This window comes from Littorina saxatilis, linkage group LG1, assembly GCF_037325665.1.
Source record: "Littorina saxatilis isolate snail1 linkage group LG1, US_GU_Lsax_2.0, whole genome shotgun sequence".
Taxonomy (NCBI): domain Eukaryota; kingdom Metazoa; phylum Mollusca; class Gastropoda; order Littorinimorpha; family Littorinidae; genus Littorina; species Littorina saxatilis.
In genome coordinates, this window is record NC_090245.1 from 99,650,978 (window position 1) to 99,674,338 (window position 23,361).

At 40.6% G+C, this 23,361-nt stretch overlaps 1 protein-coding gene and 1 long non-coding RNA gene across 5 annotated transcripts; one reads left to right on the plus strand and one right to left on the minus strand.

Annotated features, from left to right (window-relative positions):
• The first annotated feature begins 966 nt into the window (after positions 1 to 966).
• On the plus strand, positions 967 to 8,039 carry LOC138947360 (uncharacterized). Of its 2 annotated transcripts, XR_011449634.1 has the most exons (3): positions 967 to 5,063; positions 5,426 to 5,601; positions 6,105 to 8,039. It is a non-coding gene; the product is annotated as an uncharacterized lncRNA (long non-coding RNA). The 2 variants fall into 2 exon arrangements; XR_011449631.1 differs by having other exon boundaries at positions 967 to 5,601.
• A 190-nt stretch (positions 8,040 to 8,229) lies between these two features.
• LOC138947326 (uncharacterized) lies at positions 8,230 to 18,460 on the minus strand. Of its 3 annotated transcripts, none has more exons than XM_070318784.1 (4): positions 18,289 to 18,460; positions 12,426 to 12,463; positions 10,342 to 10,471; positions 8,230 to 9,332 (listed from the first exon to the last, which is right to left on the minus strand). In XM_070318784.1, exons 1-4 carry the CDS (start codon positions 18,376 to 18,378, stop codon positions 9,231 to 9,233), a joined length of 360 nt encoding a protein of 119 aa, XP_070174885.1. In that variant the 5' UTR covers positions 18,379 to 18,460; the 3' UTR covers positions 8,230 to 9,230. The 3 variants fall into 3 exon arrangements, with proteins under 3 accessions (XP_070174885.1, XP_070174877.1, XP_070174895.1); XM_070318776.1 differs by lacking the exon at positions 12,426 to 12,463 and adding an exon at positions 12,747 to 12,787; XM_070318794.1 differs by lacking the exons at positions 12,426 to 12,463; positions 18,289 to 18,460 and adding an exon at positions 11,467 to 11,584.
• Positions 18,461 to 23,361: the final 4,901 nt, after the last annotated feature.

Consider the following 23,361-nt stretch of genomic DNA (forward strand, 5'->3'; position numbering starts at 1 on the left):
GGGCAGAGAGACCGAGAATAAAAGTAACTGCCAGACTGACTTTTAGCTGACAAGTATGGATGGCCGTGCAGACTGTAGGTCAAAGAGTCTGGTTGATTGGTATATTGGCCCAGACAGCACATAATTGTCACAGTGTACACAATGTTTTAAATTTATAAATAATTCTTCCATATCCATTCAATTGTTCACCCTACATTGGAAACACCCCCCCCCCCCTTTTTTTTAATACCTCCAAAAATTTGAGAAAATCAGGAAAAGCAAAGTTTTAAAAGGGCTTCAATTTTTTTTTATTTTTCATTTCAGGAACAAAAATGCAGCACATGTTGCGAGGACTCTCCGTTATCAAACATGGTTCCTGGGATTGGCGGCGGCAAATGATCTTAAGTTTCTGCAGACAGTTGTAGAACCCAACCCCTCATATCTCAGCCATCTTCCTCCGTGCTGTCGGACTTCCCAGCACTCCTCATCTTTGCCCATCAGTCATCATCATCTAATTTGGATGCATAACAAAATGTGTTGGTGGAGTTATTGTGGTATGTGTGTTGTCACGAGTTATGCGGCCTACTTCATGGAGGAGAATGTGATTTCGTGGTTTTTGCATAAATTTGGAGCAAAGTGATGAAACGTTTCATACAGCAAAGTGTGCATTCTTCTGGACCGAAGCACCAAACACTCTGCGGGTACAGTATATGTACCTGTTGCAGATGATTTTCAATCCAGCTAAGAGCAGTTGGTCTATGTTGATCTTCATCTGACCGACATGTATTAATTTGCTGTGTCCTGTGAAGGCTGTGTTCTCTGATTGGACGGACTATGCGCCACGCTGGGAATGTGACTTGTGGAAAGGGTATTGACCGTAAAGTCTGAACAGAATTGCTTGTCTTTTGCTTTCTCTCTCAATTAAAGTGAAGCTATGAGCCAGGAAAGTTGTCCTCATGACTGTTTGATGAAAACATATGCATTTGAAATGATCTGTGGATACTAATTCCAGTAACAGCCCTGAAGCCGACATGAAGTTCCAAAGAGAACAAATGTGTCGAACAATTACATGTATGTAGACTGACTCAGGTGTGTGCTGGACCTATTTGGTTTGCATCAAGGAGGACGTGTGAAAAATCGAGCCCACAACACATTTGCCAAACAGAATTAAAAGCCTGTGCTTTCATTGCTGGCAGACAGAAAAAAGCCTGACTTTGTTTCTGCAAAACTGAATTATTAGCTAGCAAGGCTGCGTAACTGCACTGAACTAGCCATCGTGAAAGTGAAGACTGGTGAGTTGTGGTAGACATTTCATGTCTGGCCTGAACTTAACAACTGCATTCACACAGACAGTTCTCTAAGCTCCAGATAAGTGTCATGACTGCAGGGAGATCGATATCTTACAATGTACGTCTTCATGGAACTTGACTAACGAGAATTGTCATACTGTGGGTGTGAAAATGCAAGAAGATACTTCAGAACATTTGATTCCAAACTGTTTGTGGGAGATGTTGATACTCTTGTGCTTTTTCTACAAATGTGCAACTACGGTTATTCCTGATGTTGTGCAAGACACTCATAGAGACTGTGTATTATTATTACAATCTGTTTATATTGTGTCGACTTTTCAGAAGATAGCCTTGATCTGTTAGGTATGCATTCTTTTACATTTTTATAGTAATGGGCTCACTTGTCACTCATACCTTGACCGATGCTCAGGGTTCAGTTTTGCTTAACTAATACTTGCTGGACAGATTGAGACACTAAGAAATGTTACTTACACTCATGCACGGGAATGCTGAAGAAAAATATGTACACACAAATGTCACGTGTACAAACACACACACACACACACACACACACACACACACACACACACACACACACACACACACACACACACACACACACACACACACACACACAGAGATCTGTTTAAGTCTACTCAATAGAAGTTTTGTTTTTTGATTTGGGAAAATGTCTTATTTAAAGGCATGTGTCTTTAGACTCGAGTCTGATTTATTTCACTGACAAATTGCAACACCAATGATATTTGCATTATATTATTCGTACATCAATTGATTGCAATGCATGTCAAATATCAGTTGATTGGGCAATAATGCTCATTATAGCTGTGCTCATGAGCTTAATTTTGATGCAGGTCAACCGTTGTCTTCAGTTAGTGGGGAAGAGAGAGTGTACGGATCATCTTGTTTGCTAGCCTTCACACTTCAGGTGTTAATATTTTTAAGGTATTGAAGTAATGAAGACTTTCAAGCACAAAGAAATGGCGGGGTAAAAACGATGGTACATGTAAAAACCCATTCATGCAAAAACATAAGTGATCGGGGGAGTTTCAGCCCACGAACGAAGAAGAAGAAGTAGCACAAAGAAATGAATGATTCAGTTGTAGCTGTGCGAGACTATTTTCATAATTGCTTCCTTATCAGCAGACGTCGGAAGAGAAGGTGCCACTTATTGATGTAATGGAATCTTACATTGCGAAGACTTTTTTTGAGCAGACCTAGAACTAGTCTAGCGGCACTGCTCACAATCTGTGATACATTTGTAAACTATTGATCGTCTCCCCCTTGGTTCCACCATTCCTCCTGCTTATCACCATGTTATTTTTTTGACTAAACCTGGTTTTGGCACAGGACTGGACTGGATCATCATCTGATGAGATTTGCTGTGCCCGTGTCATTAGCAGTTGCCTTGTGTCAATGATCAAAACAGTCAGCGTTGTCTGCCAGAATATGTACTGAATGTGGACAATATTTGAACGTTGTCTGCTGGAAGATATATGGCGTAGATTGTTTTCGAAAGTAGGCTGGGTGGTGCGGCATAACGTCTGTTACATAAATGTTGTATCATTACATTTTATAAATAGAATAAGATTTGTAGGGGAGGGCGGGGAGGCCCCCCGCGGATTAGGGGGAAGAATTTACCCGATGCTCCCCAGCATGTCGTAAGAGGCGACTAACGGATTCTGTTTCTCCTTTTACCCTTGTTAAGTGTTTCTTGTATAGAATATAGTCAATGTTTGTAAAATTTTTAGTCAAGCAGTATGTAAGAAATGCTAAGTCCTTTGTACTGGAAACTTGCATTCTCCCAGTAAGGTAATATATTGTACTACGTTGCAAGCCCCTGGAGCAATTTTTTGATTAGTGCTTTTGTGAACAAGAAACAATTAACAAGTGGCTCTATCCCATCTCCCCTCCTTTCCCCGTCGCGATATAACCTTCGTGGTTGAAAACGACGTTAAACACCAAATAAAGAAAGAAAGGGCGGGGAGTCAGGCTGTGTTGTTTTTGTGAATTGCCTGTACGTGTATTTCATAAACATGTTCCATTGTGTGTTTTCTAAGAAATATTGATATGTTTGGCCAATGAAGCATTGTAACTTACATGATTGTGTCTGTGTGTTACAGAATGTTCAATTATTGCTAAAGAAATCTAGTTTGCCATCGAGCTAAATACCTGCAGATCGACTGTTCACTGAATGAAGTCCTCGCCATTTTTGTCATGCCAGATTGCCAAATTTTCTTTGACGAAACAAAGAAAATACTTCAAAGAAACATCAAATTACGATCAAAGTCATACTCAAATTGTCAGTTGTACATACATTCTGTTCGTTTTGTCTGCTGTCACTTATCATTGTACAATCTTATCTAATTCCGTGTCAGAGAATGAAGGGACTGAGTGACCTAGTATGAGTGTTTTTATCTTGGATTCAAAAAAGGAGTGGGGGTGGGGGTACACCAAGAGAGTAAATGATAGTATGCAGGGAATTTTGCAGGAAAAAGATTGTTGGGATGTCCTGAGGAGAAGGATCTTTGGTTGAAAGACGGACGGGCGCAGTGGCGTGGTGGTAAGACGTCGGCCTCCTAATCGGGAGGTCGTGAGTTCGAATCCCGGTCGCGGCCGCCTGGTGGGTTAAGAGTGGAGATTTTTTCGATCTCCCAGGTCAACTTATGTGCAGACCTGCTAGTGACTTAACTCCCTTCATGTGTACACGCAAGCACAAGACCAAGTGTGCACGGAAAAGATCCTGTAATCCATGTCGGAGTTCGGTGGGTTATGGAAACACGAAAATACCCAGCACGCCTACTCAACGAAAGCGGAGTGAAGCTGACTATGCTCTCAGAGTATAGTGTGGGGAACACAAATGCATGGCCAAACGAGCTCACACGTAACCAGAACATTCTGGAACGCTGAAGAAGAAGAGGGTTGAAACACAAAACAATCGCGTGAAGTAGAAGATCTGCTGTGCAAGGGGATGGCCTATATAGGCCATGTTTGTTCATCAGATAGATATTCTGGACCTGAAAGTTCAAAAAGATCGTGTGTGTGTGTGTGTGTGTGTGTGTGTGTGTGTGTGTGTGTGTGTGTGTGTGTGTGTTCACGGGCAATATGTCTGTATCATGTGTATGCAAGAGAGAGTTGTTTTAGATGTTGTTGTCATTGCTTTACACATAATACTTGTTAGAGTTAATACATTCGCTACAGCAAACTGAGGGTTAATTAATGTAGTCTTGAACATGCTGACAAGTTCATTATAGAAAACCTGTGTGTGTGTGTGTGTGTGTGTGTGTGTGTGTGTGTGTGTGTGTGTGTGTGTGTGTGTGTGTGTGTGTGTGTGTGTGTGTGTGTGTACACATACAAGCACTACTCTCAAATTGTTCTGGGCTATATAGAACTTATCTTCCACACTCAATATGAATATTGGCTTCCTGTTGCAGCTTTTTTGTTGCTGTTACTTTGACAGGCTGAGTATTTAGAAAGAAACAGCCTGATTATTATTTTTATGACAAATTTGTGTTCATTTTAATGTCTACAAATATGACAATACAAACGAAGCGAACATGTAAGACAATATGCGTGAAGAGGGGAAGGTCTGCTGAATTGAACTTTTTTGATAGATCTATGTTAAAGTCGGATATATACTTTGTCAAAATTTTTTGTTCAAAACACTTTTGACACTACATGAAAATCAATTGCTAAACTAAGGACTAAGTACCTTAGTATAGACAGCTGGGCTACAATCGATGAATAGGAAATATTTCATTGTACATGTAAATAAAGGTACAGTGGTACTTGAGATAAGGCCAACAAAAAAAAATAGGTGTGGTTACAGTAACATAGCCAAAAAAAATAGGGTAGGTAGGTAGGCAATCACTTTTTTTTTTTTAAACTTTTTTTTCTAATGTGTACAAATTAAACCTACTTGACAGGGAAATAAGTGTGCGACTCGGGCGCTTTCGCTTTCATTGCGTTTTTTGCACTCGTTTTTTTTTTTTTTTTTTTTTTTTTGACAAATGTAATAAAAAGTTATAGGATCGGCCCCTAAAAATAGGGTAGGTCGGGTTACCGTAACCACACCTATTTTTTTTTTAGGCCTAAGAGACAACGCGGATAGAACCAACCAAACATAGCTCCAAATAAAGGTACAGTGGTACTTGAGATAAGAGACAACACGGATAGAACCAACCAAGCATAGCTCCAAATAAAGGTGTCCTTCCATGCAAGGTACTGTATATTTGTTGTATATGTTGGTCAAGTGGATACACAAAGGGCCATTAAGAGGAGGTGACCTTTATTTGGAGATGTCCTTGCATTGCAGGTGTCCTTGCATTGCATCCCGCAGTGGGGCACTGCGGTTATGAAATTAAAGGCCCCTCCTGTTTTTGGAACCGTAGGAGCTTTCTAGTTTGCTGTTAGGTAGATTTTTGGTTCCTCTTTCCTGTCATGCTCTCTTTTTCTTCATGAATTCTTTTCTTTTTTCTGCCTTCTTGCTCATTCACCTGTATTTTTTCCAAAAATCTCTTCTCTTGCCGCTTGTCTCGCGATTCATGTATAGTTTAATCTGTTAGTGTTCTGATGTAAGTCCAGCAGTAGATAGGTTAAGCCTATTTTAACATACTGGAAACTGGTAATCTTCCAGTAGGTATTAATTTAGTTTTACTAAAGCCTGCTGGGACACAAGTAATGGGTTAGTGCATTTGTAAACAGGAATCGCTTGACAAGTGGCCCCCTTCATCCCCCCCTTCCTCGTCCTGATATGGCTCTGCGTAGTCGGCTGGACGTTAAGCAACAAATAAACAAACAAACAAACTTGCATTGCAGGGGTCTCACACTGAAGGTACCATTGTAGTTTTTCTATGTGGAATTTCTGGACATGCAAACAGCACATTGTCTGAGACTGTTACGGTTACTTAAGTACATTAGGTTTGGGAACAATAAGAAATTGCAGGTGAGAAGAATTAGAACAAAAAAACATTAAAAATGTACTCACTAGAAACATGTTTGTTTAAGTTTTATTGTACTGTACATATATGTTCGTGTTATTCATTTTACATGTTCGTGTTCATGTTTAAATGTCCATGTTTCTGGTGAGTACATTTTTATTGTTATTTTATTTTACATTTGGTTTGCCAGATAAGTTCGCTGCATACCAAGTGACCTAGAAAACAGAAAGCTAGGGATCCAATGTTGGATTACATACAGAGCTTGATTGGCTTTTATCATAATCCTATTGGTCTGTGTTGTACACTTTGCCAAGAAAGATAAACTCAATGTCTTAATTGTATAAAATAATGTTATTGTCAGTTTACATTAATCCTATCCTAAATTTTAGTTTGGTTTCATATTTTTTTTGTTAACTGCAAAAGGCCAAGATGTTGCAGATAAATTCACAGAAACTCAAAGGTTAATGCAAAATCCATCCTCAATAAAAGCTGTTCAGTTGTATTTTTCAGGTCTGCATTAATTGATGTGGTTTGTGATTCAGCATCATAAAATAATGAGACCCAAGGTTTTTGCGCTGTCGTTTTATTTGGTTAAAAAAAGATTGATTTGATGATTAGAAGTGTTGCTGAAACTGGTTTCATCAGTATGTAATATGAGTTTAGATTCTTCCCTTCAGCTTGAGTCATTCTTACAAAAGTATGCATAACACGTAAGTGCGTGAGTTTGGGTGTGTGTTAGTGTGTGAGTGTGTGTTACTGAGAGAGAGAGAGAGAGAGAGAGAGAGAGAGAGAGAGAGAGAGAGAGAGAGAGAGAGAGAGAGAGAGAGAGAGAGAGAGAGAGAGTTAGCATTCCAATGATACTAACATTAAGGGGAAATGCAATAATTTAACCCTTTGCGAATTTGTTTCATGCATTTGTCGTCATAGGCAGAACTTACTTCAGTTACTGTTGAAAGGCATGATTTAATTTTTTTTGCAGAGTATATATTTGATAGATGGTTGTTTACAATATTATAATTATAATTATTATTATTATTTCTATTAATCTTAATTGAAATCTCTCAAGCAACCTGTGCTGTTGACAACTTGAAAGTAGATGACTGCTTAGAGTATTTCCTATCTTTTATTTCATCATCACATGTCTACCAATTTAAGATTTGTATCAAAGAAGTAAACTTTTTTGGCGTCTGGAGTCTGTTCTTACATTAGCCTTTGGTATGCACTGCTTGGAGTATTCAAGAAGGCTTTTTTTTTTTAATTTGATTTAATTTCTTATGCTGTTGGAAAGTATACCATGATCATTCTGAAAATAACAAGTATATTAGCTTAACTAGACAATTTCCTGTGATTTTTTTTTAATTTATTGTGCATGTGTTACGGTTTTAAGTTGAATTTTGATCATGAAAAAATTGACAAAAGGCAAACAAAATGTTTTGTTATTGTGAAAGCACAAAATATGATGGCAAACAGCTCGTCACAAAGTATGCTCTGTCAGTGGATGGTTTATGTTCTGGTAAAACATTATAGATGTGCTGTTGTGTGTTACTTTCTGCTTATGTTTCAGTGTTGGTGGCAGAAAAAGGATTTGCTCTTTTTCATAATATATATATATACAGCAAACAAACCTGAATTGTACAAAACTTAGCTCAGTGTGAGAAGATTTGTTGTCTGCATTTTGTTGATCTTTTTCTTTTCTTTGTGAATGTTCCATGTGCTGTGAGAAAATATTTCAACAAGTAAGAACAATGATACAGTCTGAAAAAAAAGAGTACTAATATGTACAGATGAGGAAATAAATTGTTTTGAATTGCAATGCTGTGTGTGTGTGTGTGTGTGTGTGTGTGTGCGTGTGCGTGTGTGTGTGTGTGTGTGTGCGTGTGCGTGTGTGTGTGTGTGTACATTTAAAAATTTTCTCTCTCCCTCTCTCCCTCACACACACACACACACACACTTGTTTTTTTTATTTCAGCTTTCACTCGTCTTTTCAACAAAAACTTAAAATATCAGCTCATAGTAAAATGTGTATTAATTTTTATGAGTTAATTCTTCAATCCATGCACATCTGGGGGGTCCTGATTTGGCCTATTATGGTCCGCTGGACCCGAAAAGCAATAGCTAACTAACTATGCACATCTGGTATTTTATTTTAGTGCCCAAGTATTTTATCCCAACTGGCAATCAAAGTCATATGTTGAGGTGAGAAAAAAAAATCAACAGTGATTACAGTATTATCATGAATTATAACCTCAGAATCAGGCTTGTAAAAATAAACAAATTTACTCCACAACTTTTAGCTCATAATTCTGCTAGTTTTTGGCTCACGTAAGTGTAGCCTATGCGATGATAAACTTTGTCTGTCTGTGCGTGCGTGCGTGCGTGAGTGCGTGCGTGTGTGTGTGATAGAAACTTTAACATTTCCGAGTTTATGGATAAAGCTCGCATAAGAAGATTACGTCTCGGTCAAAAGTGTTTGACGTGTGTGATAGAAACTATTTGAAGACGTCACATTATGACGTAAGAGGGTTAGACGTCACGCAAAGGAATTGCTGAAAGTCTCGGTTATTGTTATTGTGAGCGGGCCGAGACTAATTGGCAGATCCAGGGTCTCCCTTTCTTGCACAGTTTCACCTATGCTTACTGTGTGTGTGTGTATGTGTGACAGAGTGATTGAGTTTGTGTTACTGTTTGTCGATTTCTTACGTGAGCCTTGAAGGCTTCGCCTCTTGTTATATCTTGCTAGCCATGATATCACAAGTATAAAACGAATGCTGAACAGAGTAATGCTGATATGGTCCACCTTGTGAAGCAAAGGAACAAAACTTATTGCTATAATGCTGCACAGTCATGATAGAAGAAAAAGGGGATGGCGACCCAAAGAATGCTGTTTATGGTATCAAGTCAAACTGCTGCTGAAAGATAAATACATGATGTCGAACATTTCTTAAATTTAAAAACAAAAACAAATCCATACAGGTAAATGCAGTTTTTTCCAATAATGTTCAGATTATATGCGCTGTGTGTGGAAGGTCTTGCCCTGCGTGGCGAGCTCCGTGTTGTACTGTTCCATCTCTCGCTGCATCTGAACCTCCAGCGCCCGTCTGCGCACCTGAAAGCATGATGCAAACAATCAGAAGGATGCATGTAGGATAGCAACAACACAGTGGAACATGTTTAAACGCAAAACACACACACACACACACACACACACACACACACACACACACACACACACACACACACACACACACATACACACACACACACACACACACACACAGACACACACACACACACACACACACACACACACACACACACACACACACACACACACACACACACACACACACACACACACACACACACAATAGAATCTCCTTTTAAGATCCACAAACAATCGAGAAAATCAGGTCTTAAAAAGCTGGGAGTCTTAAAACGGGGTACATTTACAGAGGTTATGGACAGAAAATCTGAGAAAATAGGATCTTATAAAGGAGGACGTCTTAAATTTGGGGGGGGGGGGGGGGGGGGGAAGGGGACTTAAAAGGTGGACTTCCACTATTACACGCACACAACATTTGCGTACAGCGTGTGTGGATTAGCTGGCGCTGGGATTCCACGTATCTAGTCCAAGGGACACAACTCCTGTCAGGGACACTTTACTGCTCAGTACAAAGTTGTTTCCCATTACACTGGTACCTGAAGAATATTTGTTTCCCACACAAAGTGTTCACATTTCTGAAAAACAAGTCATCTTGTGTCCAACGTGATCTGTTTCTTACTGTATTTAACTAAATGATGTATAGGGTGCTGGGTAGCTCAGGTGGTAGAGCACAGGACTTGTGATCCTAGGGTCACGTGTTCGAATCCCGGCCGGGATGAACACGGGTCAACTTTATGTGCAGATCCATGTCCCACCCCGTGTAATCACAGTGGCACGTAAAAGACCTGGCTGATTACACAATACACACGCACACACCTGGGTAGCGCGACTCTTGTTCCTGCTAGCTTTCCACTGGGAGGAAGCGACCTGAATTTCCCAGCGATGGGATACAGTAATAAAAGAAAGGAAATGAAATGGAACAAAGGGCAACAAGCGTTGCTTGAGTACAAACCATGATTGCAGCTATGGCGCCTTGCTTGACTTCAGCGTTGCACTGTTTGATGGCATAGGTGGCGCGTTTGTAACCGACCTTCTCTTCCAGTCTCTCGGCCCATTTTGCTTTCTCGTTTACGTCGAACTCTCTGTAAAATGGCAAGAGATAAACATTGGAACGCTTCTATTACGACCCTCCCATTTAAGGCTCCCTCCCAGTTAAGACCACGTTTTCTCAGACTTTCTGTTCATAAGCTCTATAAATGTACCCCTATTTTAAGGCTCCCAGTCCCAGTTAAGACCACGTTTTCTCAGACGTTATTTTGCCAAAAAAACAAGATTTTTTTTTCCCCCCCAAATGCCAAAAAAGTCTAGGGTCGCGCGAAAAAACTAGGGTCGGTCGGGTTACCGTAAACAGACCTATTTTTTTTTTTGGCCTAGACAAATTCAGAAAATAACTCTTGTCAGGTTTGTATGGGTTATAATGTGAAAGAGTGAATGCCCTTGCTTTTTACTCTGACAAGCACACCTGATCATATACAGCTTTATATGTTAGAACTGAATAATAAAAAAACGCTCGCGCTGGACCCGAGTACTCTTCAGACATTCACACACACACACACACACACACACACAAAGAGCGAGTTTTCGCGAGGAACAGGGTTGAGCTACGGTAGGGTCACTGCACATGTCTGGTTTTTTTCTTCGCGGAAACGCTGTTGGGTTGTGTCCAGTCGCGTCCCTTGCAACAAGATGGCGACAAGCGCGTTACGGATTTACTGTTGTGGAGAGTTGATGGACGACGATGATGAACAAGCAGTACTGTTTTATTGTTGATGTGAATGTAATGCCAAAACATCGAACTATCGATTCGAACGTCAATGAAGAAGTGAGCGTGAAAATCGAGCGCAAAACAGCCGGGTAAAAGTTCAGGGCGCTAAAGTACATTTGAGCCGAAATCGCACCCAAACTCCTGTTGACCTCATTTCTTCCCAAAATAAACATCACTGCTAAAATAAAATGCATTAAAACCAAGACAGTATCCAACCCAGTATCCTTAATTTTTGAAAGGCTAAGTGATTTACAACAAATGTCTTCTCACAATCCGTAACTTTGTCAAAAAATATTTGCAGAAGTTTCTCACCTCGCCTTGGCAGCCATCTTGGAACTGGAGAGACCCTACGCAGGAAGCAAGGTTGAAAGTTGGTTAACCGGTGACGTCACTCCAGTCGTACCGGACCGAGTTTTTGCGACCTCCGGTTCGACTCGAGTCACCTTAGTTGACGCTAAAACTCGCTCACACTCTCTCTCCCTCACTCATTCTCTCTCTCTCTCTCTCTCTCTCTCTCTCTCTCTCTCTCTCTCTCTCTCTCTCTCTCTCTCTCTCTCTCTCTCTCTCTCTCTCTCACACACACACACACACACACTACCACATCTCCATTCTAAAACACGTCACGTTCCAAATCAAAAGACGACATTCTATTTTCTTACGTCACTATTCTTGGTTTACGCAGGGACCTATATTTAGAATATAGGTCTATGGTTTACGGTACCATTCGACGGCTTTGCTACGAGTCTGGCATAGTCTTGGTTTGCCGAGACCTTGCACCGTTCTGGCTGTTGCACCGCGAATTCCTCCCGCCGCCAAGTCGTTTTTTGTGTGGTTTATTTCGCATTTAGGTCCCAGGTAACATTATGAAGTTTTAATACGATCAATCGGACCTATTATCAAGTTAGTGTATCAACTTTTGAACGAACTGCGCCCAGTAGTTTCCCAGCAATAAGCTGTTAAGTCGAGACACACACACAGGTGTACACAATTAAAGTCTGCTGGACCCTTGTAGGCCTACTAGCGTACCGGGGATAATTTCTTTTGAAGAACAAACAGAATGCAGAAAATGCAAACAAACACTCCAACAAGGGTTTTTGGTTAACTTCCTTGCAACCGTGTCATTTTCAAGAATAAAAAGAACAAAACAAACATTACTACCTCCTGAAACTCAAGACAGCAAAATGCATAAAATGGCAGCGAAGAACTGTGGGAAGAATTGAAAGAAGTAACCAACAAGAACAGTTTTACTTTTGTTTTTCTCCCTGACTTACTCATTCAGTTTTTTTATCTTTCTTTCAAGTACACGCTCCTGAAAGCATAATTTATTGATACACAAAATCATTTCAGTTTCAGACTGGGAGCTTTCATTTTAGGTTCACACCGTGCATCCAACATTGTCATTGGCAGAATATTTTTGATCTTTTATTTGAGAACAAGTATTCTCCTTTTGAAATTGGAAAGCAAAATAATCCACCAGGAGAAAATTAAATGCTGAATGCAAGAAGTGTGACCTCATAAAACAGGATTATATTGACGATGATTGCTGGGGGTACAAAAATAAATCTCACACATGAAAATAAAATTGAACATACTTATCTGCTAGAGCAAGTTTTACAGCCATCGCCTCATCGTCCTGAAATATTTGAGCAGTCAAAATCAAAGCAAAAAATGCATGCAAAAATCAAAGCAACAAATGCATGCAAATGATATCATTACAACTATTACTTCATTGGTACCAGAGATGAAAGGACCCTCCCATGAAGGGACACCCCACAAGAAAGGCTGCCTTCTGTTGTGCCTTTTTCTGTTAGCTTGACTTAAATATACCTGTCATGGCAGGCCACCTGCAATGAATGTGACCTTTTGGGCTGGTCCCATGAGGGTGACCTTTAATAGCAGGTACAAGAGTATGTGGTCAATGTAGCATGTCATCAGTGAACTCATATACTTAATACATGAATGACAATATTTGTTGCAGTACTTCACACACTGATCTTAAAAAATTTTTAAAAAAATAAAAATAGAACAAATACCATATACTTCTCCCTATCCCTACAAGCATGACATCTTCTGACTTCTTGAAAATGAATGAGAAATGACCCTACAGATAAGTTGTTGTGAAATGACACCTATGCACATGTGTAATTCTCTGAGTACCATCATCAATGTGATATATTCACTTCAACATTAAAACTTCTATACACTGCAACAACACTTTGTACATAATGGTTAAGATAAGCATTAAAATATGTATCACTCTAAATATGTATGACAGTATTGCTAAAACCCACACAGACTATCAACAACTTCTCAGGTGACCTGAACAGTAACTGTGTGGTTGTGTTTTTCTTGCAATTCATTGATTGCCTGGCAGGATTCTCTTTGCAAACAACTTTACAAATTTATTTTGAGCATTTTGGTACTGTAGTCACAATAAAAATTTGTTTTGATCTTTTATTTGAGAACAAGTATTTCTGTGTGTCGTCCTATACAATTGTTGTTATAATCGTTTACAGGCAGTCAGGGTGAGCTGAAGAAAAATTTCCATTTTTATGCAATTTTTTTAATGGACAATACAGTGCTGTTTTCGTTATTGTTATTGTTACAATACAGTAGTCACTATCTAGGTGACATAAAATTTTACAAGAAAAAAAGACAATGAAATATTTCTTGTTAAAAACTACGGAGAAAGAAAATAAATACCAAAGAAATAATATAACAAAAGATAATATATACCAAGAAAGAAAAAAAAAGACATTTTACGGATTCTCTATCAAGGTAAAAACTTCTGGCAAATTCTGATATATAAGAAAATGTTCACATAAAAACTGACACGAACATTTACCTTGACAATTAAGAATTGCATCATTCTTAGTTTGCTCCATCTTTACTCTGTATTTCTTTGACTCTTTTTTGCAGTGTCTTTTAATTTTTGTTTTATTCTATCCATTAGAATTTAAAAACATAATTTGTCTGATGACATCTCTTCATAAATTCAGCTTGACATGCATGCAAAACTCATGAAGACCAAGGGTCAAAGGGAGAGAAATCATGCACAAATTAATAAGCAATTTCTACGCTATAAAGACAGGAATTTGTTTGTTTGTTTGCTTAACGCCCAGCCGACCACGAAGGGCCATATCAGGGCGGTGCTGTTTTGACATATAACGTGCGCCACACACAAGACAGAAGTTGCAGCACAGGCTTCATGTCTCACCCAGTCACATTATTCTGACACCGGACCAACCAGTCCTAGCACTAACCCCATAATTCCAGACGCCAGGCGGAGCAGCCACTAGATTGCCAATTTTAAAGTCTTAGGTATGACCCGGCCGGGGTTCGAACCCATGACCTCCCGATCACGGGGCGGACGCCTTACCACTAGGCCAACCGTGCCGGTTAAAGACAGGAATATGAGTACATGTATATACAAAAAGGGGTTAATTATTTTGAATGAATTGCACATGGTTCTACTGAAATATATAGAGGTAAAATGAGAGATTAAGCAACTTCATGCCATGAAAAGAAGGTAAAAATTAAACAAAACCAACATTTTTATTTTTTTTAAACACTTAAACGTCCACATTTAGTTTTATAACTGACAGGGAATGGAAACCTGATTCCTAATCAAACATGACATAAAACAATTCTGAAAGAGAAAATGACAAAAAGGAGAAGTATTTGCAGGCAAAAGGGACTTGGCTGTGAAGGACACAGATCAAAGCTGGAAATGATTGTAACATGCACTGAGAGAAGATATTGGAAAGAATATAAATATATATAGAGAATACTACATGGCTTGCTGTGTCGTACCAGATTAATTTACACAAGTTGTTTTTTCAAGTATTGAACTGCGAGCGATAGACTTGAAAAAGAACCTCGATCTCTTCTAAAGCCTTGTGCAATCTATTACGTCAAAGTAAAGAAACGTCAGTCTGAAAGTGTGGCGTGAAGTGTTAGTTCTATAGATTCATCGAGGGTAATTAGCGAGCGCATTATTTTTTTTCTACAATGATGTTTGTCTCGGTGACTTTGGCATCATAAGCAATGGAAAAACAGATCCCTGGCAGACTTGCTTGACATGACCTCATTTACATGATATACACACGTGTGATTTGAACAATTATTATCTCACGAGTGTCTCTCTCACATATGTAGGATATATATGTATATAGTAACCAATATTGCATTTCTTTTTTTCACTGGTGTGCGTGTGTGTGTGTGTGTGTGTGTGTGTGTGTGTGTGTTTGGGTGGGTGGGTGTGCATGTGTGTTAATTTGTTTGTTGGTTTGTTTGTGTGTGTGTGTGTGTGTGTGTGTGTGTGTGTGTGTGTGTGTGTGTGTGTGTGTGTGTGTGTGTGTGTGTGTGTGTGTGTGTGTGTGTGTGTGTGTGTGTGTGTGTGAGTGAGCATGTGCCTGCGTGCGTGCATGTGTGGTGCATTTGTGCATGTGTGCATGCATGCGTGTGTGTGTGCACATATATATATATATGCCTGCATGTGCATCTCTGAACAGTTATTATTATAAAACCAGGCTTATGGAACGGAAACTGCAGGTTCGCTATAAACTAAAACATCCTAATATTCATAAAGCACTATTCTCAAAGGAAGAGGATGGTCCCAATGCTACGCTGACAGAAAAAGGAGACATATAGGAATGGAGAAAGTTGACTGCTCTGTTATCACTCACCATCACATGCTGCGTAAAACAAACATTCACAATGACAGTAAAAAAAAAAATTGAACCCTTTATATCATAGAAATGGGTTTCCTCACAAATAATGAGAGACTGAAAACGTTTCAAAAATCTACACAAAAGTTACAATTGTTTTCTTTAAATTATCTACACAATTACATGTTGGGGGTTGTTGCTTTGTCCTTTTTTACATTTAGTCAAGTTTTGACTAAATGATTTAACGTAGAGGGGGAATCGAGACGAGGGTCGTGGTGTATGTGTGAGTGTGTGTGTGTGTGTCTGTCTGTCTGTCTGTGCGTGTGTGTGTGTAGAGCGATTCAGACTAAACTACTGGACCGATCTTTATGAAATTTGACATGAGAGTTCCTGGGAATGATATCCCCGAACGTTTTTTTCAATTTTTTGATAAATACCTTTGATGACGTCATATCTGGCTTTTTGTAAAAGTTGAGGCGGCACTGTCACACCCTAATTTTTCAATAAAATTGAATGAAATTTTGGCCAAGCAATCTTCGACGAAGGCCGGACTTTGGTATTGCATTTCAGCTTGGAGGCTTAACAATTAATTAATGACTTTGGTCATTAAAAATCTGAAAATTGTAATTAAAATTATTTTTTTATAAAATGATCCAAAATTACGTTCATCTTATTCAACATCATTTTCTGATTCCAAAAACATATAAATATGTCACACGCATTCCTTCTTTGCCACTACTAAAGCAAACGTGTGCAAGATTGTATGTTACACGCTTTGATGCCGAAATTAATTATTTTGATTATGCATTTATTTCTGAAAAATTTTACCTTCACATACATTCAGTCACTACCTTAAACACTTATGTTTTCAGTATTCATTTCAAGTGATCACGAACGTAGAAAAATGGGTATCAAAGCGTTGTTACATTTTGTTGTGCATTCTGAATAGTGTGCCAACAGGCCTTGGTCAGTCAATCACGTTTTATCTGTGTACTAAGTGTTTGACGAAAAAAGAATAACACCAACCCCGTTCTCCTGTATATAACTGAAAGCCACATTTTCTTCTTCATTCAATTTCTGTTTTCAAAAGCTTCGTCAACTTTTCACTTACACGACAAGCTCCCTTTACCAAGCTTCAATTAAGAACCCTGAATACGAAAGGTCAAAACAAAACAATAGGTACTACTTTCATTATCGTCGTCTGCAACGAAAACCGAAAATGGCGAAACGCTTTGCTACCTACACAGAGGACGAAATTTCAAAGAAAAGATCGAACCTTACACCTGTGACTAGGTAAAGTTGCATAGACAGTTCCATGCGGATCTCACCACGTATCAATGTACATCCAATGCTCAGGACCTACAGATAGGTGACGCTTTGGCAATTGAGGCTTCGTCTTCAGCTCTAACACGCACGCAGTCAGTCAGGCAGGTCTAATCTGCACCAGTGGTGTTGGAAGGTTTTGATTTAGAAACACTCGAATGTTACTTCGACGAGATAAACGAACCAAAAGTCAAAAGTGTGCCCCAAATTCGGAAAATATTCTTTCAAAACGGCACTGTAAAAACCATCAACATCAATGTGAGAAAATAAACAATACAAACACAACCAGTTCCCCTGTGGAACATTTCGGGTGGACTTTCCCACGACCTGACCTACAAAAATCCTCCGTGTTCGTTCGCGCTTTGCATTCAATCTGTGTTAGTGCGCGTGTGTGTTTGTGTGTTTAGCTTTTGTTGGTATGTGCTGTTTGGTTCAAAATAAGTTTATCTTTTTTCATTGAAAGATTCAGAAACGTTGGTTGATACTTTGTTGAATGCATTCAACCAGAAAAGACACGAAACGCATTGAATCTATCTTCTGCGCGCATGCGTGTGTAGGGTATGTGTAAAAGGGCAATTGTGTTTTTCAGTCTTGTTTTGTGCCTGTTATTTCGTCCCCAAAAACTCATTTCTGTCTTTCTATGCCTATGCTGTGAGACATAATCGCTATTACGAGTTAGTCGTGTGACAGAGAGTTTTCTTGCACACTCGACTGCTGCTGTCTCACTTCGGCTACGCCATCGTGAGACATCTACAGTCTCGTGTGCAAGAAAACTCTCTTTTTCTTCTCCTATTGCTTCTTTCGTGGTAAACACTTTACCAACACATCAAACTTTTTCAAGACAGACTTTGATCCCGCATCTGCATGACATCCTTTAAAACTGACAAGACCCCCCCCCATCTCTCCCGCTCGCTCGCTCGCTCTCTCTCTCTCTCTCTCTCTCTCTCTCTCTCTCTCTCTCTCTCTCTCTCTCTCTCTCTCTCTCTCTCTCTCTCTCTGTGAAACGTGTACGATTTTTCCGGCTCTGATAATGTGTATGATTAGCAAAATATCGATGTTCAGCTTTCAACAAACCAAAGCGTTGCTATGTTTCATGAGCAAATTTACACGACGGCTCTTAGCACTCTCGTAGCACTCTTACCGCGATTCTCCTTGCCTGCAGATTAATGCGCTGTGAATTGTTGGTCCGGACAGGGCCTTCATATCTCCCCACTGTCTCCTGGATACTCATGTTAGACGATGAAAATTGTGACTTTCTTCGCTCAGGCTCTCTTCAACCACCGGAAGTTTATGCGTTGCGAAGTTGTATCGGAACTATCTTAAAACTGCAAACTCTGTCTGGCAAAACGTGTGCCAGCTCGTCTGCAGGAAGCATACTGCTTGTGTATCAAATAAAACGCAGTGATTTTACAGGTGTGATAGCTAGCATTGTGACACACAGTATATGTGCTTTGAGGTTAAAAATGCTAAATCATAGTATCTCGAGCAAAAACTAATGTTTACATTTCTACAGTTTTCTGTCAAAAGTTGTTATGGTTTGGGACAATAATTTGCAACATCTTTATACCGCATCTGACCGCATGTGCAAAACATATAACCAAACTACTTCAATGTTGTGAATTTCCAATCATTAAATTCGCCCCTATTTTTATTTTTTTATTAGCAGTCTGTCTATTTCGAATTTTCTCCAAGGAAGATAACAGGGACTCTGAAAACACGATATTTTACACACATAAAAGATACTCTGGCTACATAATTATATCCCTGAAAGAACAGTCCCCTGTTTCTTACAGGCGAGAATAGGCGAGATTGGCGAGTGGGGCGAGAAAGTACCGTTTCTTGGGAACATCTCGCCGCGAGTGACGCTAGCCGACGCTAGGTAGCTTTGGGCTTGCTCGCTTGGCGAGAAAACATGGCGGCCATGCAGCTGCCCCTCCGATTGGCTGTCCATGTTTTTTTACCGACCAGTGCAGACAAACTTTTCGGAATCAACCAATGGTGTTTAATTCTTGCGTAGCTAGCCATTAAACCGTTTCATAGACAATCTCGCCTCCTAGCTTCGCGAGCGGCTAGCCGAAAGAATATCTCGCCTGAAAGAAACACGCGTCTGCTCTACCTTTCTGATTATTTTATAAATTTTTTATTATTTTTTTTATTATTATTCTCTTTATTATTATTCTCTTTATTTATATAGCGCCTTATCCGAAGTTCAAAGCGCTTTATGCCGTGTGAGATGGAATTTTTTACACAATATATCACGCATTCACATCGACCAGCAAACCTCAAGCCTGTTAGGCGAATGTTCACCTTTCGCGGCCTTTATTCCAAGTCACACGGGTATTTGATGGACATTTTTATCTATGCCTATACAATTTTGCCAGGAAAGACCCTTTTGTCAATCGTGGGATCTTTAACGTGCACACCCCAATATAGTGTACACGAAGGGACCTCGGTTTTTCGTCTCATCCGAAAGACTCATTTGAAGACATCAGTCCATAAGCTGTAGGCTTGTTGCTATGTTCATATTATAAATCTATGTAAATTTCATGAATATGTAAACAGAAATAAAACATTGTTTAAACCAACCAAACAAAACAAAAAACAAAAGCAAGCAATGCTAGTGCACACGCACACATGCTCGCAAGACCATTAATTCATGCACCCAAACCATGATAGAACTACCGTAAGGCCAAACAAAAAAAATAGGTGTGGTTACGGTAACATAGCCAAAAAAAATAGGGTAGGAAGGTAGGCAATCACTTTTTTTTTTTAAACTTTTTTTTCTAATGTGTACAAATTAAACCTACTTGACAGGGAAATAAGTGTGCGACTCGGGCGATTTCGCTTTCATTGCGTTTTGTGCACTCGTTTTCTTTTTTTTTCTTCTTTTTTTTGACAAATGTAATAAAAAGTTATAGGGTCGGCCCCTAAAAATAGGGTAGGTCGGGTTACCGTTACCACACCTATTTTTTTTTTAGGCCTAAACCAAATTGTAAGCGCCGACCCCCCTTTATGCATGGAGATTGCCCCTAATGTAGGGGATGGGCATTTACTAGGTACTGTGACCTGCACGATCAGTTCCTCATTAGAAATGGTGATATTTGGGTCTTTTGGTATGACCATTTTTATAATGGGATCTGTTTCTGTACACAAATAGACACCCGCCTTTATGTATTTTTCAGGAGCTCTATATACAAGTGCCTTATGAAAAAAAAATCATTTAACTTTTACTAAAATGAAAGCTGTAAAGGATGATTGCCGAAAAAATCTAGTTTGTAAACAGCCATTAACCACAGTGACAGTGAATGAAAACACATTCTAAAAAAAGCACAAAATGATATACTTACTATGGACAGTCATTTTTACTGATCAAAGCAATTTGGCGGAGAAAGGGGTAACTGGTGTTTTAGAGAGATAATATGTAGCCTTGAGACCAACATAGTGTAGTACAACACTGGTCTCTTCACTTGCTCCCTGTAAATCAAGAAAATGAGACCTCTTCAACTTCAGAAAAGCCTATCAAATTGTTATTCTCTTTTCGCTGGGCCATCCTGATACTCTAGTGGCGAGAGTACAGGGGCGGATCACATCAATTTTTGGGGGGGTTTCCAAATTTCTTTTAGGGACAATTCGACGACGCAAAGCGTTTTGTTGAGGGTGCGAAGCGTTCGAACCTCTTGGGGGGGTCCGGGGGCATGCTCCCCCGAAAAATGTTGATATAAACAAGGAAAATGGAACAATCTGGTGCAATCTGGGCCACAAAACTCCCCTAATACATCTTCCCAAAAGTAAATTTAAGAAGACAAATTTGGATCACAACAAGGACAATTTATCAATGTGGTGCAACCTGAGCCAACAAATTACCCAACTACTTTCCAAAACCGTCACTTAGAAGACAAAGGCCGGCTCCTAGGAGGGTCCAGGGGCATGCCCCCCCGGGAAAATTTTCATACAAATCAAGGAAAATGGAGCAATCTGGTGCAATCTGAGCCATCAGGGTTTTTTTATTCTCATTTTAATTTTTTATTTTTTATTTCGGAGTGGCTAACGGCACGATATCGTTTGGCTAGCAAATATATGCTAGCGGCACGATATCGGATATAAAGCAAATTCGAGGGCTTGGATGCTAGCGAAACGATATCGGATGTGAAGCAAATTCTTGGCCCAGATGCTAACGAAACGATCCTTTCTTGTTCTCATTGTTGTTGTTCTCACAATCAACATTTTCATTGGCATAGGCATTTTTTGTTGTTGTTGAGTTGAGCATTTATTTCCGTCACTTCCGGTTTATGAGAAAAATGTTCCGATCCCAGCGCGGCTCTCTCTCTCTCTCTCTCCCACCTCCTTCCACCCCTCCCTCTCCTCACATTGAGTTTCTCTGCCTCCTTGACATGTGTGTGTGTGTGTGTGTGTGTGTCATGGATGTGGGTGTCTTCTTCTTCTTCTTCTTCTTCTTCTTGGCGTTCGCAGAGGTTACACAATCAGTCCAGCACTGGTGATAAATGTTGTCGTTTTCTCCAACTCCTGTCGACTGCCGTATAGTTTGGTCTGCAAGGGAGTTGGTGACGGCCACACTTCTTTTCGTTCCTCATCTAGTAAGGGACATCGCTGTAAGATGTGTTCCGCTGTTTGGTCCTCTTGACCGCAGGCACAGGTTGGTGATGGCGCCAGCTTGAACTTTCGGTTCATGTGAGCATTGAGCCTGTTGTGGCCAGTACGCAGCCTGATGAGGTTGACTTGCTGCTCTCTGGACATTGTGTGGTAGTCATCTCTGTTTGTCCTTGGCCTCATCAATGCCTTGATGATTGTCTTCTGCTCACTAAAGCTGACACTGTTTTCAGGTTGGTCTTCCACGGCTCCTTCTTTTGCCAGCTCATCTGCCCTTTCATTTCCTGGTATCCCACAGTGTGCTGGTATCCACTGGAGGACAACTCTTCTGGTTTGTCTGACCATCTGTAATGCTTTGGCCAGCTGTGGGAGTTTGTCGTTCTCTAGGGCCTGAAGGACTGAAAGGGCGTCCGAGAGGAAGACAACTTGGTAGCAAGGGTCTGCGGAGTCCTGAACGAAGGAGGCGGCCTGCATGAGAGCTTCTGCTTCTGCTTTATAGTTTGTGCAGTGTTTGCCAGTGGCAACGCTGGATGTAGCTGTATGTCCCCCAGGGAACTGGATGAGAATGCCTGCACCTCCATTGAGCACGGCGTTAGTTGCTGATCCATCGGTGTATACATGGATCCACGCCTCTTTTGGGTACTGTTCGTCGATCAGGGCTAAGGTGAGTGCCTGTCGAGCTGTGTCATTCTGATCTTCTCCTGAGGTAACATGTGGAACACTGGTGCAGATCTGGATGCCTGGTTTCTCTGTTGCCTTGGGGGTTTCCTCTTCTTCTTGAGTCAGAGGTAGAGTGTTCTGTGGAAGGACTTCCCTGTACTGTCGAGAAAGTCTCTTGCTCTCGTGTACAAAACTGCTCCGTTTAAGCCGGTTCTTGGTGAGGTTGCTCAGTCTGTGCTTCATGGGGTGGTCGGGTAGGCACTTGAGCTTCTCGGCCTGTACCATAGTCTTGGCTTCTCTTCTCTGACAGAGGGGTTGGATGGTGGTAAGCTTCTCCATTTCCTTGATGGGCGTGGATTTCATTGCACCGGTGATGAGTCGGAGGGCCTGGTTTTGCACACGGTCAAGGCTCTGCAGGTTTGTCTTGGCTGAGGTTGACCACGCTGTGGAGCCGTACTCGAGGTGGGGTCTGATTGTTCCCTGGTATACTGTCTTCAGTATCTTCTCGTTCGCTCCCCAGGTGGTACCTGCCAGCTTCCTGAGTATGGCTAGCTTGCGCCGGGCCTTCGTCTCTGCCTGTGCAATGTGTGGTTTCCAGGTCTGCCGTCTATCAAAGGTGACACCAAGGTACGTTGCTTCTTCATCCTCTCTCAGAGGAGTTCCACCAAGCCTAATGGTTCCGGCTTTCTGCTTTGGCGACAGTGTGAATAGGGTGGTGGAGGATTTCTCCTTGTTGATGGAGACGCACCAATCTTCTGCCCATGCGTTCAGCCTATCTGCCGCTTGCTGCATTCTGTAGGTGGCAGTACTTGCGTGCTCCTCCTTGCACCAGATCACAAGGTCGTCTGCGTAGAGAGCAGCTTTGATCCCCTTGGGCATCTCAGACACCAGATCGTCGATGAAGAGAAGGAAGAGTGTGGGGGAGAGGACTCCGCCCTGAGGGACG